Source organism: Hibiscus syriacus, unplaced genomic scaffold (genome assembly GCF_006381635.1).
Source record: "Hibiscus syriacus cultivar Baekdansim isolate YM2019G1 unplaced genomic scaffold, ASM638163v2 tig00112215_pilon, whole genome shotgun sequence".
NCBI lineage: Eukaryota > Viridiplantae > Streptophyta > Magnoliopsida > Malvales > Malvaceae > Hibiscus > Hibiscus syriacus.
Window position 1 is genome coordinate 1,074,596 of NW_024063268.1, and position 15,452 is coordinate 1,090,047.

At 30.2% G+C, this 15,452-nt stretch overlaps 1 protein-coding gene across 1 annotated transcript; it reads left to right on the forward strand.

The window, feature by feature from the left end:
• The first annotated feature begins 3,682 nt into the window (after positions 1–3,682).
• Positions 3,683–5,875, forward strand: LOC120175750 (tetraspanin-6). The gene is made up of 3 exons (XM_039182311.1): positions 3,683–4,283; positions 4,372–4,689; positions 5,858–5,875. Exons 1-2 carry the CDS (start codon positions 3,792–3,794, stop codon positions 4,624–4,626), a joined length of 747 nt encoding a protein of 248 aa, XP_039038242.1. The 5' UTR covers positions 3,683–3,791; the 3' UTR covers positions 4,627–4,689; positions 5,858–5,875.
• Positions 5,876–15,452: the final 9,577 nt, after the last annotated feature.

A 15,452-nucleotide genomic window follows, 5' to 3' on the forward strand; every position in this document is an offset into this window, starting at 1 on the left:
CCCAACATGAACAGTTAACTTGGGAAAAATTTCAAGAATATTTCTAGAGGCGTTATGCGGATAGAAGATATTTAAAAGAGTGTCGAGAAGAGTTCATGGATCTCAAATAAAATGATACGTTAATACAATATTATGGGATAGAGTTTTTAAGGTTGAGTAAGTATGCATATGGGTAGGTTACCACAAAGAGAGATAAATGCGTCTAGTTTAAGAAAGGTCTTCAACTTGAGATCCAATGATAGGTAGGCACTCATCAAGAGAGAGTATTTAAAAAGTTATTTGATAAGACTAGAATCACCGAAGAGATGGAAACATTCGAGAATGAACAATGTATTCGGGATATACATCAATCAAAGAAACGTATTTGTTCCTTAAGCCCTTTAGATTCAATTAGTCATCCTAGTAAGAGAATTAGGCAAGAGGCCCTTCAACAAGATAGTTTTGATTTCAAACCTATAGATTCGATTGTCCCTGTTGTTAGTGTTGATGATTCTATTAGTTTTAGAGAGTTACTTGTATTTATTGTGATAGACGACATGGAGGAGTGTGTAGGAAGAAGACAGATTCTTGTTTTCGATGTGTTGCCCATGATCATTTTTTTAGGAAGTGTCCTCATCCACCTACTGGATCTTATGTCCGCGCTCATTCACAACCTTCTTCTTAGACACCTAAAGTTTGAAGTCAGAGTAGGCATGCTCCATCTGGGTTCACTTCGGGTACTCCTAGAGAGGACAGTCCAGACAAAGTATAGGTCAGGCCAGGATTGTGGCTAGACAGTCAGCTTTGGTTTATGCAACAAGAGCTCACAATGTTTAATGTCGCATCATATGAGTTAGCAAGTACATTTATGGTTTGTTTGTTTGACTCTTCTATTGTATTTTGTGGTAATGAATCATAGCATCCTATGTTGTATCGCATTTTCTTAGTTGTACATATAGGGAACCGTGATATCATAAATGGATGAATTTCAATGAGTGGTCCTTTGTTGTTAAATCTTTGCATTGGAGGTTTAAGCGAGAGACGACTACTAAATATAGAAAATTTGTTGCTTAGCTTTGCAAAATTAGAAGATGAAATTACATTAAGGAAGTGAGAGTTCTTAATCAATATTTAATGTACACACTCTATAGACGTATCTACTCGAATCCGATATTTTAAGGAGAACAATATCCACTTTTATTACTAAAGCGACTTATATATTAAAGTCTCATAGCTTTTTATGCGACTTTTCTTTCACTTATACATAATAAATGTTAATAAATATATTTTTATCTCAGAATAATAAGTATATTATGTAGCACCATGTATTTGTTACAATCACAACTTATTGGCATATTACCACTTCAAATTAACTTTTGGGTTTTACAATTTACAACAATCACGTGTTCGATAACATCACCATTTGAATCCATTTTGAGAGTTATCAAATGCACATCGCAACATATCAAATATGAAAAATTGTGAATTTGTTCTTGTGACCATTAGAGACAAAATCACATAATAAAAGTTGTCTACTTTTTCATCGTCTAAATTCTTGGTCAATATAGAAAAAGTTCAATATTGATTCAATGGATAAAACTTATCCTCTCGTTCACGATCTTATTTAAAATACAACTAAATTACCATCTATTCATAAAATATAGTAGAATGCCATTGTTTTTTAAATTGATTTTTCATTGTTTATTAGCAATTTGAAAGATGTTTTCGATTTATTTAGATTTAGTATTGCATAGTTTATTGTGTTTTACGAAGATAATCATTTCATAGTTTATTTCATTCGTAACATCAAAATTTGAAGTCATAACATTATTTAGGAGATTTAATTATCCATCTCGCTAAATTTTGTCGATGCATCTATATTTTTAAAGGTATACAAATTGCTTTTAATAACTTAATTTAAACGCTCAAACCAAGCGACGTTAGTGTTTAAAGGGATGATTGTTATCTCTAGATGTTTCATGTTTCAACATGACGCTAGATGTTTGAACGGTAATTATTAAATGATTGAGAATCTTTCGAACATATATTTCCTTATAATCATAGACTAATAAAAAAACTTTATTTAACCGGATCGTGTCCGATCAAGTCGGACTTAAAAAAAAGAGTTGTATTTGAATCCATGAGTCTAACCAGTCAATAAACATCAACCAATATAAAAGAGGAAAAGAATAACTTAGGCAAAGATTTGCCAATTATTTTTTTTCATCATTATTATTAAGAAAGGAGGTTTTTTAATAAAAAATAGAATGATAAGAAACTTTGGTGGAATCTTTACAATATGAGAGATTAAATTATTATGTGAATTTTTCTAGTGAAGCCGTGGGAATAAAAAAAAAGGAATTAGATAAAAGAATATGAGGACGATAAAGGAGAGACATCCATTCCTTTTTAATATTCAATATAATATTCTGGGTTCTGTTCAGTGCTTTTAAAAGAACAAAAAAATAAAGAATAAAAAATAAAATAAAATAAAATAAAGGTATATTGTTTGAGTTGAATTGTAGTTGGATAAAATAAAGGCATTAAATAATAGAGGTACAAAGATTAAATTACTTTATTTATAGCATATGAAGTAGAAAAAACTTCACCATACAAATTATTCTTTGCTTAGCTTGAGCATTGCATTATGAATTGATGCTTGTGGCTTAAAGACCTCTTGTATTGGAATTAGGTATATATGCCTTTGGAATCTTATATTGAACCCTTTATTACTGTTGAAAAGATTTGATTTTAGATTCTATGCTTTCATCCTGTTCAAGATCAAACGATTTGATCATCTTATTCATCACTTTCAAGAAGCAACGAGGTGCTCATTAATTCTCAGAATTTAAACTTAGACAATAAAGGTTAATATTCTCATCTTGACCCTATCTTATAAACCAATTTAAAGTTGTGATTCATGGCATGAACCGAGTGGCCTTCGAGGTAAATGAATTATTTTTATATTCGTTAAGGATTCGGGTTTCGATATCAGGGGTGCGAGCATTCAATGTCAAAGGTTGAGTGTTATCTTTGAACATATATTATCTTGTATTTATCCCATATTAATAAAAAAAATATGATTCATAATCTTTTTCGATATAAAATAAGTTAAAAATATGAATTCAATGACATAATTTTTTGATTAATTTGAGGTAAGTACAAGACAATATATGTTTAAAGAAAATAATCAATCATTTGACATTAAACGTCATACTCATAGCATTCCTCATGTTCGAACCCTAGATCTCAAGTAATAACAATAATTTTTTTATCATTGAAGCTGCTTGGTTCATACGAGTTCAATAACATAATTGATTTTAGTTAAAAGTTTGATGTTTATTTGATTTTAAAGTAAAAAATATGAATTTAAAAAAATTAAATATTCATAAAAATTATTAAAAATAAAAAGATTATAAAAATAAAAAAAATAAAAATATTAGAAGTTATAAATAGAAAATAAAAATTAAAGTAGTTTAGAGCGTTCCTTAATCACTAAGAAGTTTATAGTAGTTATTTCAGCATACACCAAAATAAAGTTACATGATCAAACTAACAAAGGGGATAAACATTTTGATTCATGATACCTTTAATTTTTAGCAACTTGACAACAAGAAAGAAGATAAAGCAAAAATTCACCAATCAGCACCAAATAAAAGAAAAGTAGAACAATACACAATATATCAAGAAAAGAATCAAAACCCCATAAAAGAAGGATAAGGATACCAATAAGTAGAGAGCATCTCAACTAGTGCAAAACCCTTAAAAAACACCCCCACCCCTAAAACAAGTTTCAGTGAAATACATAGAAAATGTATAGGTTTAGCAACACTGTGATAGGGTTCTTGAATCTTTTCACCCTGCTAGCATCGATACCGATCATCGGAGCCGGGTTATGGATGGCGAAGAGTAGCACAACATGTGAAAGTTTCCTGCAGACACCATTGCTGATCGTAGGTTTTGTGATACTGATAATATCATTGGCAGGTTTCATTGGAGCATGCTTCAATGTGGTTTGGGCACTGTGGGTTTATTTGGTAGTGATGTTGTTTATAATTGCAGCTTTAATGGGGTTAACCATATTTGGATTTGTGGTGACCAGCCAAGGTGGTGGGCAAGAAGTTGCAGGCAGGGTTTACAGGGAATATAGACTGGAAGATTATTCACCATGGTTGATAAAAAGGGTAACAGACCCTCAGTATTGGAAAACTATTAGAAGCTGTTTGTTGAATTCCAAGACTTGTGCGAAAATTGCACTTTGGACCCCTCTTGATTATGTTAACAACGTTATGACCCCAGTCCAGGTATGTAAATTTATGATATCGTCTTTCTTTGTATTTTCTATCGAAAATATCTTTCCATCCCCATGGAACATAATATAAAATCATGCAGTCTGGTTGTTGTAAGCCACCGACATCATGCAATTACAACATGGTGACAATGGTAGCACAAAACCCAGACTGCTACAGATGGAACAACGCGCCAACGGTGCTGTGCTATGAGTGTGATTCGTGCAAAGCTGGTGTGCTTGAGTCTGTGAGAAGGGATTGGCATAAGCTTTCTGTCCTAAACATAGTGATGCTTTTGCTTTTGATTGGGATTTATTCAATCGGTTGCTGTGCTTTCCAAAAACACCAAAAGAGCTGAAACTGATTACCCTTACGGCCAAAACAGGATGTCCAAAGTTAGACCAAGATGGGATTACCATTGGTATGTAGTTCCTCACACCACTTTTATCTATTTCTTTATTTATTTAGGCATACATCATAAATAAATAAGTAATTAAAGTATATCATCTTATCTAAGTCTTTGTAGTATTTTTTTTTGTCAAAATAAATATTTAAACTTATATTTTTTGTCAAAATATGTACCTAAAATATTGTTGGTTAAACTACACATTTAGTGCCTAAACTATCATTTTTGGTCCATTTTAGTACGTAAACTTTTAAAATTTTCAAAATAATACCTAACGTTTAGTTTTTATTTTATTTTAGTACCCTGTCGTTAAGAACTTAATGCATTTAATACATAAACTATCAGTTTTGGTATGTTTTAATACCTAAACTTTCAATATTTTCAAAACTTAACGTTAAATTTTGAACATGGGTACTAAAATGAAACAAAAACTAAAGTTTTTAACGGTGAGTTACTAAAATGTAACACAAACTAGACATTAGGTATTATTTAAAAAAAACGAAAACTTAGGTACTAAAAAAGGCCAAAACTAAATGTTTAGATACTAAACGTGTAATTTACCTAATATTTTTTTTTATCAAAATAGGTACCTAAAGTATGTAATCTTTTTCATATAAGCACCTAAGTATTTTTAAATACTAAAATTATTTAGAACTTAAATGAATAAAATTAGTTCCATTAAGTACCTATTCTAATCAAAAAGATAAATTAAGAACTTATTTTAACTAAAAAATAATTTAAGTGAAAAAAATAATATACTTTAAGTACTTATTTATAATACAAACCATTTATTTATTTATAATAAAGTACTTCAAAAAAATTATATATGGATTATAGGTGGTGATAAATTGATGAGTTGAATGAATTGAAAGATTTTAGATATTAAAAGTTGGATGGATTGGATGTTGAATTATGCAACTTTAAAATTAATACAATATGGCTTACGGCCAGTTACACTACATGCAGAGACTTTTGATAATCTACAACAATGCAGAATTCAGAATTTATTATAGCAGGGTGAAAAAAACTAAAAGAAATTGGATTCAATAATACCATATAGTTATCTATAATGACAATATATTTTTATTGGAATAAAAATAATTTTACAAGTTTTGTAAAATAAAATTGTTTTTATTAATTATTGAGTAGTAAAATTGATTATTATTATTGTTATTATTTGCAGGTGGAGATGGTGGCATGACAAAAAAGAGCAGCTTTATTAGCTTTTTCAATTTACTTTAAAAATCCCTAAAACTATTGGGTCAATATGTTCTAGTTCTCATGTAAAGATGGGACAATGCACATGTTTCTCTGTCAATGAGATTGCAGCTTTCTTTTCCCCCAACTTTTTTCTGCTACAGAGAAAAAGAACTTATTTATTTTTATTTTATTTAAAATGGGAGCTTCTAAATTGAATATTTTATAAAAAGATTATGTTTTTTTTTTATTTCAGGATTACATTGATTGTAAAAATACGAAGGTCGCATTATGTTTTTTAGAAAAATATAAAAACCTCACATATTCTTTTGTCAAGAAAAAAAGTTTAAAAGTCACTTTTATTCCTATAATATATTCAATTTATCAATTTCGCACATATGTTTTTTTTCATCAATTTAGTTCTCAAAGTTATTTAGTGTGTTCATCCTGTCTATTTTGTCTAACAGAACTGTCAATATTTCATGTTTATTAACACCAATAATTTTCAGATCAACTAATATAATTGACGTGATTTGATGATGATGTGATACGTAGTAAAATAATCTAAATAATAAAATATTTACTAAATCTAAAGGTTAGAAAAAATATCCAAAAAATGTAACTTAATCCCTTAATCTCACTTAATGAAATAATAAAATGTTGGGAATATGTTCTAATCATTATGTTTAATACATATTTTAACTTAATATCTTAATTTACAGATGCATAATATTCACATTTATATTAGTTAAAATAATCAACGAACTTTTAAAAGTTAGGATTAATATCTTATACAACTTCAAAAGCTAAATTATATAAGAAACAATAAGAAGAAATTGATAAATTAAATTTATTAAGGGATCCTTAAGTCAAGAAATTTTTTTTTATAGGCGAAAGCATAAAATGTTAGATTCAGTGCAATGTTATTATGAAATACTAAAATAGTTTAAGCGTCCGTAACACGAACTATAATTACATGTAATCATGTTTAATTTTTTTCAAAGATAAAAACTCACATTTTTTAATATTTTTAGTTACTTTATATTTTAAAACTCGATGAAATATTTGAAGTAGGTACTGAAAATGTTACTTTAATATAACTAACATCAATTTTGATATTGATTCTTTTTTTATTTTTCTTTTTAATTTTTTAATAAGAAAAATTATGTCTTTATTGTATGTTTATCTCTGTCTTTGTGGTATGTTTTTTTCTCGATTGTTTGGTCACTTTTTTATTTATGTTTTCTATGGTTGGATTTGACAAAGTAATGAATGATTAAGATGGAAATCTTGATGATCTTCCCTACTATAGACCTTCAGATTGAATCTGGATGTGCAATTTTGTGTTCGTCAATAGTTTCTCACGTCACTCGATTCTTATTTGTGGTTCTTGGTGGTCTTTCAATAACTTAATTCCCTTTTATGGTTTGTTTCTCGATGCAATCAGATTTATTTGTATATATTTTTGTTCGAGTCTTTTGGTTGGGTCATTTTCCATATATGGTCCTTATATGATTTAATGTAACTAATTTTAATATTATAGAAAAAGTCTATATTATATATTTAGTTTACGATGATAATTGTAAACTCTTATTGTGATTCCGGATATTTTTACTTTTTATTAATACTAACTGATTATATAAAAAAAATATGAAATGTATTTACATGTAATTTTTCCGAAACTTCTCAAATATCAAAACTCCCGTACTTTCGTAACTTCTTCGTCATAGAATCTAATGTTTAAAAGTTTGCTTCAATTTTTTGACTCGATACAATATTTGAAGTAGACACTGAACAAGTTAATATAGTATATTTAAAAAAAGTTTATTAACATAAATTGTTTTAGGAGTTTGAAGGTGGAAAAGTAATCAAAATGAGATTAATATTGAATAAGACGTACAAAAAATAAGAATTAACATGGTTTTATTTTGCTTAATTCCAAGGATGAGAGAAATAATAATCTATTACAAACATAAAGACTATAAAGAGTACAAATCACATAATGTATATATTTCTAAATTCAATGTAACCCAAAGCATATACATTCTGTTTCTAATGGATTATTATTTTTCTCATCTTTGGAATTAAGCAAAACTAAACTGAATCTATACATTACAAAAGATGATGTGTCGATAGATAAAGAGTACAAATCACAGAATCTATATGTTTCTAGAATATTTCCATAATTCTAGAAGTTAAAACGTACTCTTTTAAAGAAAAAATAATTTTGGTCACCAAGATTTTTTATCTCATAATAAATCACATCTAAATACACTTATCTAAAAAGTAATTTTCAATAACTAGAATTACAATATAATTATACTTAACAACTAATTAGAATTTGAGTCAATATATAACAATCTTCTTTAGGATAAGTCATGTTATCACTTTAGATAATTTGATATATGTCGCATCATCACCATATGACACATCATCTTTTTTAGTGACGTGACACATGATACATCATCAATTTGGCGCAGTGGCACACACTACATTATCACTTCGATAACATGACACATGACATATTATCACTTTAACTGACATGACTCATATCATTTCATCACTTTATATGATGTGACATGTTACACGTCATCATTTTGGTTATGTAGCACATATCACATCATCACTTTTGGTAACACAACATATGTCATATTATCACTTTGGGTGACGTGACACATATTATTCATCACTTTGAATGACATGACACGTGGCATATCACTTTGAGTGATGTGACACATTTCACATCATCATTTTAGAGGACGTAGTATGTGTTACATAATCATTTTATGTGACACATGACATATCATCATTTAAGTTATATGACGCATAACATGTCATCACTTTGAGTGATTGGCACATGACACATTAACATTTTTATGATGTGGCACACGACAAATCATCACCTTGGGTAATGTGACACATAACACGTCATCTTTTTGGTAACATGATACATACCACATCATCATTTTGGATGACATAACACATGTCACCTGACATATCACCATTTTGGATTATATGACACATGTCACATTATCACTTTGGGTGATGTGTCACCTCTCACATCGTCATTTTGGGTGATATGACACATGACACATCATCGCTTTAGGTGACATGGCATGTAATATGTCATTAATTTGTGTGATATGTCACTTCAATGTGCTATGTCATCACTTAGGGTGACATGATATATTTCATATTATCACTTTGGACAACGTAGTATGTCACACATTATAACTTTGGTGACATGGCACATGCCATAATCACTTTAGATGATATGGCACATGACATGCCATCTTGTCGATGGGATGACATCTTACACATCATTACTTGATTACATAAAACATGACCCATCATCAATTGGGTGACATGGCATATGACACGTCACACTTGGGTGACATGGCACACAACATCATCGCATTATGTGATGTGGAACATGTCATGTTATCACTTTGGGTGATGTGACATATGGCATATCATCACTTTGGGTGATGTGGCATATGCTACATAATTGATTCTTTAAATAATGTAATAATAAAGAGCAAGCATACACTATCACATCAAGTAATAAAGTGAATGCAAATTAATCCATAAAGTATCGTATCTACAAAGAATAGTATTACTTAGATAATTAAGATAACATTGGTTAAGAAAATTAACATAAATGTGTAGGTGATGTTGTGAATAAAGCAACAAAAAAATAAAACAAAAATAAAAATAAGAATGAAAGGATTAAAGGAATCACAATAATGGCAATGAAAGTAGTGAATTGGCTCAAGTAAAGATTATGGAAAAGTTAAACTTAATCATGCAATTAACGATGTTACAACAATAAGATTGATGAGTCTAACATTTAATTAGCATGTTTACATTTCTCAATGGATTTCACATAGAAACTCACACATTTGTTATATTTCTATACCTACTGTGTACATTTACTAAGTATGTTACGACTATCAGTCAACTAGGTCTCTCTACACTGAAATATTGCTCTCGTAATCACTGATGTTTCAATAATGACACTCACATCTCGATGTAATCCTCACACAATGTCACTCACCTCTCGATGCAATGTAATGGGAAAATATATATCTATATACTTAATGTATTAATAAAACCGACCAAATACCAATAAAATTAATGGAAATAATTAATTAAATATGAAATTCATTAAATAGATTTAAAAATATCAGCATCCAATATTTAACAAATCCCAAACAAATTAAAGATTCTTTCAAGTAAGCAAAAATAAAACTCCCTATCGGATTCGTCTCTTCGTCACTATTGTTGTCGTTGATCTCCAGCCACCACCGTTTCGATGTAATGGCTTGACCTTCGTGTCCAGCTGTTGCTCTTTCCCAAAGTTATCTAAATGGCCATGGTTAACGATGAAGAAAGAAAATAATAAAATAAAACTCTAAAAAGCTCTGCTTAATCGGTTTCTCCTGCCTCATATATATACTAATTAAAAACCCTAAAAAATAGAGTTTAAACCCACATTAAATTGAGACTCATTTTTCACTAAGACGTCTTTCTTTTTTTCAATGTTTTATTTAATAGGATTCTATACAAATATCAACTTCTTTTGGATCTCGGTAAGACGATATTTTTTTGCTTGTCGACGGTTGTAGTGAACAAATCATGTTGTTGTAGATCCTTTGCACTTGTGAGATTGAAACATTGTTCGAAATAGAACTCTCACATGTTGGAATCAGTCATAAAGCATATTTCTTCATTATCAACATATAAATGCATGAGCTTAATAAGTTGAATCTCTCAAGAAAGTCTTTTGTTGTATGAGCCTTGTGAGACCTTCACTGATACCTTGGTTGTTTCTTTATTTTTCTTCTATATGGTAGCATTTTAAGTTTTCCTTAGGCTCTCATGTTGGGAATCTATTGATAGTATTATATGTGTAAAATTACAGTTGATGCCATGATCAATGTAGAAGCATTGGTTTCCCTCGATTGATATAGTCTTTTCATAGTCTACCTCATCTGATTATTCTATTGTCGTGTCAATATTAAAGAGATATTCAATGTTCTCATATTTATCTAATTGCTTTTATACTATTACTTTGGCAATGTCAACAAAATGATATTTTTCTTAGGCATAACGCAAGAAAATACCTTTAAAGTTTGACAGTATTGTCAATTTTGCCCATATTATTTTTTTGGAACATTTGACCATACAACGTTTCATTTTGATTCAAAAATCACCTTCGTTGGATGGAAATCGTTAGTCAACTGACGGTTAACGTATGGAACTGACTCAACAAGGACATGTAGATGTAGATGTTGATGTGGCAAATCCACATGGACTAAATGTTGACGTGGTATGTCCATGTGTGAAGCCACCTCAGCAAAAATATTGTTAAATTAATTGATTTTTTTATTAAATTAATAGCAACTAATCCGATGTTTCCATGTGACATATGAATCTTTTTTTATTAAAGGGATTAAACTAACAAAATATGATTTCCATGGATTTGTGCTTGGGTTTTATGGATGAAAGGGTTAACACCTAACCACCAGGCCAAGTCACTTAGAAGTTATAATTATATTAATAATATTTTTTTATAATGTAATGTAGCTATCACAACCACCATGATCACCACCACAGTGGACTAGCACAAACATTGTTCTTTTTTAATTTTGAGTTAAATTTAAATTGTTAGAATTATTTGAATCAATTTTAAATTTATTTACTTTAAATAAAAGATCAACTAATCTTTTATATTTAGTTTATTTTTTTTATTAAATTTAAATTACATACTCTCTAATCACAAATATTTTTTATATATTAAGTTTATAATCATATTTCAAATTTTAATTAATTTTAAATCTATAAATTTTAAATGAAAATTAAAATGATTTAATATTTTATTTTAAGTTAATTTATTAAATTTTAAATTTCATACTCTCTAATTATAGGTATTTTTTATTATTTAATCTTTGAATCTTTGAATTTTATTTAATTTATTCTTATGACTAAAATAATTTATTAATTTTTAGTAATATTAATTCTGTTTTTATGATTTTTTTTAAAAATTTTAGTTAAATTAAATTAAATAAAAAACAGAATTAATATTAAGAAAATTTGATAAACAATTTTAGTTATAAGAGTAAATTAAATAAAATTAAAAGATTAAAAATTAAATTATAAAAAAAAATATATGTGATTAGAGAGTATGTAATTTAATTTTAATAAAAAATAAACTTAATATAAAAGATTAAATCATTTTTATTTAAAGTTTATAAATTTAGAATTAATTTAAATTTAAATTTTAAATTTAAATCGATCAAATAATTCTAACAATTTAAATTTAACTCAATTTTTTTTTAAAAAAAACTTGTGCTAGTCCATTGTGGTGGTGATCATGGTGATTTTGATAGCTACATTACACTATAAATAATGTTATTAGTATAATTATAACATCTAACTGACTTGGCTTGGTGATTAGGCATTAAGTTTTTCATCCACTATAAATAGTGTTCTTCCTATAGCAAGTAATGGTCTACCTAGTATTTATTAGCACATCTTTGTCAGCTTCACAGCCCAAGATAACGAAGTATATTGGAAAAATAATTTTTTTCACTCGGACTAATACACCGTCTATTTTTCGTTTGGGATAAGCGATGGAGAGATCAACAAATTGAAGTGTAACCATTGTGGATATTGAATCTCCAAAACTAAGTTTCCTACAAATAGGAAAATGAATTAAGTTAATGTTGGAAACTAAATCACACAATGCTCTACCTATGTATTGATTACCTATAGCGTAATGAGCATTAAAACTTCATCGATCCTTTAGCTTGGGAGGCAATCTGATCGTGACAATGACGTTTCACTCTTTAGTGTTTGCAACAATCTTAAATCATTAATCATATGTTTCTTAGAAAACACATCTTTCATAAATTTAATGTAGTTTGACGATTGCTCTAACTCTTCTAGTAATGGTATATTAATGTGTGATAACTCCGTAAAAAGGTCACATTTCGGGACCTTTTCACTTAAGTTATTGAATGTCTAAGAGCTCATTTAGGACCATGTAGGTACATTTAGGAGTATATAGTTGCATGTGGTGGAATTAGGTTTGTCGCGGCATTCTATTTTTGTAAGCGGTGTTGCTTTATGAGGAAGGTATTTGTTTGGTGATGTGCAGGAATTGAGAGAAAAGAAAAGAGAAAATGAAATATCGTGACATAAGGAGATTGTTGAGCAGAATGAAAATGTCGAGTTGGATTGGCATTTCGAGAGCGAACAAAATGAAAGAAGATATTTTTTGAAGCTAGTTTTCCCCTACTTTCACGTGACCTCTGACTGTGAAATCTGCCTCGAGGATCCACCTGGAGGGATCAGCACTGCTACAGTCGATCCTGTTGACCGCGCCGCCTGTTGTAGATCTTGTCTGTCCTTGAGCTTCTATAGCGGGATTACGCCGGGTACTCTGCCAGTAACCCAGGCTGGATCACTGCCAGCTCTGCCCGATCCTCACGTGAATTAAGCATGGTTTGGGGTATCCTAGTAATTTCAACACCAAGTCCTAGGGTTAGTTTTCCCCTATAAATAAAGGATGAAGCCACAATGAAGAAGACTTTTGTTCCACGTTGTTTTGAGCTTAAATAGAGAGAGAAAAAGGCCTCTAATTTTCTTCGTCAATCCTAGTTTCCGTGGTATTTCTTTGATGAAGAGCTTGAGGGAGTGGTGTTCTAGGCGTTCGAGAGGAGCTAGTTCGCTGGGGCCAGTTCGTGGTGGCCGAGGGAAGCTCCGGCAGTGCACGTCGAAGGCTATTCCTTATTCCCTTTGCTCTTTGCTTTCATATTTTATCATTTTGGGTTGTAAGGAACATATTAACTTGCTTTGTTCTTGTTTATTTCGAACCCCACCATGAACTAATCCTATTTGGTGGGAGTTCATTTTTGGTATTTAAGTTTTATTTCAATGAATGGTTATTTTTCTATGCTATAATATGTTTTGTTTATGAAGCTTAGTGCCTTAAGGTTGTAGGAGCTATGAGAGTAATCATTCCTTAAGAGATTACTTAGGGTTTGAGAGAATATCTAGGTAGCACATACTTAGTGTTCGAGAGAAACTAAGGAGGAACCACATAGGCAAGAGGTTCTAGATAGTAACTAGGCCTAATCCACCTTAGAGACAAGGATAGGATTTCATTCGACTAAAAGGAGTTGTGCATGAGCGATAGGTTAGATGTTAATGCTGCCGCAAAAAGGTATTGCCGAGACATATCTTGTTATCTGGACCAATAGAATCACTGCATGGGCTTACACAAATAGGTTTTGACAAGGCATCTTCAATATGACGAGTCCCTTACTAGAGATATCATAGGGCACACTAGTAAACTCTGTCGGGCAGATAAGGCATAGAAGTAAGACCATTATGAGAAGTGGACATAGGTTTTCCTTAGTGACTCCTATCACTCATTCCCATAGTAGCTTGTCGTGTGAGAAAGACAAAGTCCTATTAATCAAATCCTATATTTACTTTTTATTTTGCCTTGACATTTTCATTTGTCTGCACTCAACACAGTCTAATTTGCCAAGACATTTCCATCACCTTGCAACGACATATCTATTTGATACCATATCACCATCATTCCATTTCCACATCATAGATCTCAGTTTGCCACAACATTCTCATTTGTACATACCATCACTAACTTTACTTAGGTGAAAAAGTAAAGCGCTTTCATAGAACTTATTCGATTTCCTTCAATCCTTGTGGAGACGATACTCACTTATCACTATATTACTTGTTCGATTGTGTATACTTGCACATATTTCCGCACTTATATTTAGTACTCACACAGAGCGACATTTTGTAATTGTCTTAACAAATCAAAATTTTTTGGAATTGTTTATCATCTTTATTTTTTTTGGAATATTTGAGGGAATGGAGGTGGTGGCCTTATTTTAGGTTGTTACAATAATTGTGGTGGCAATACTTCATAATTAATATTTTATCTGCTTCCATTGTCGTTTCATCGACCTTTGATTGCTCCAGAACTTCCCTGGATTTCTTCTTGCTAATGGCATGTTTTTGTGAATCGTCATTCTCTTTCTATTTTTTCTCACAAGGTTTCTCAATTTGGAGTTCACTTCACATTGTGATAGCTTTGCAATGCACTTTTTCATTGGACTTAGGGATTTTAGTATCAATCGTTAATGCTCATTGCTTTCTAGTGTTCATCGTGTTGGTTAATTATCTAACCTGAATCTCCAGTACTTTTAGTGATATTGTCTGAATTTGAATGATAACATTATTCCTTGAGATGTACTCCTTTAGTAGAGACTCAAGTGATGAGGATGATGCAATATCTTGATTGGAAGACTGCCCTTGATAACTCTACTGAGTTTTGATTATTATGGTTTTATTGATCGATATTATGACTATGATTATGACTTTTGGAGCATTGGTTGTTGTTGCTCATACTATTGCTACGACTGATAGTGATGTTGTGTATTTCCAAAATTAAATTGAAATTTTTTTACTAGGGTTGGCTATATTCTGACTTATCCATGATACATTGAGGTGATTTTTGAAGTTAAGATTATAGTTGTTTC

What these genes read in the sequence shown, in the direction of transcription:
- LOC120175750 (XM_039182311.1), top strand. Translation starts at nt 3,792, where the DNA reads ATGTATAGGTTTAGCAACACTGTGATAGGGTTCTTGAATCTTTTCACC. An exon ending in ACGTTATGACCCCAGTCCAG is followed by an intron (nt 4,284 to 4,371) that starts GTATGTAAATTT and finishes AAAATCATGCAG; the next exon opens with TCTGGTTGTTGTAAGCCACC.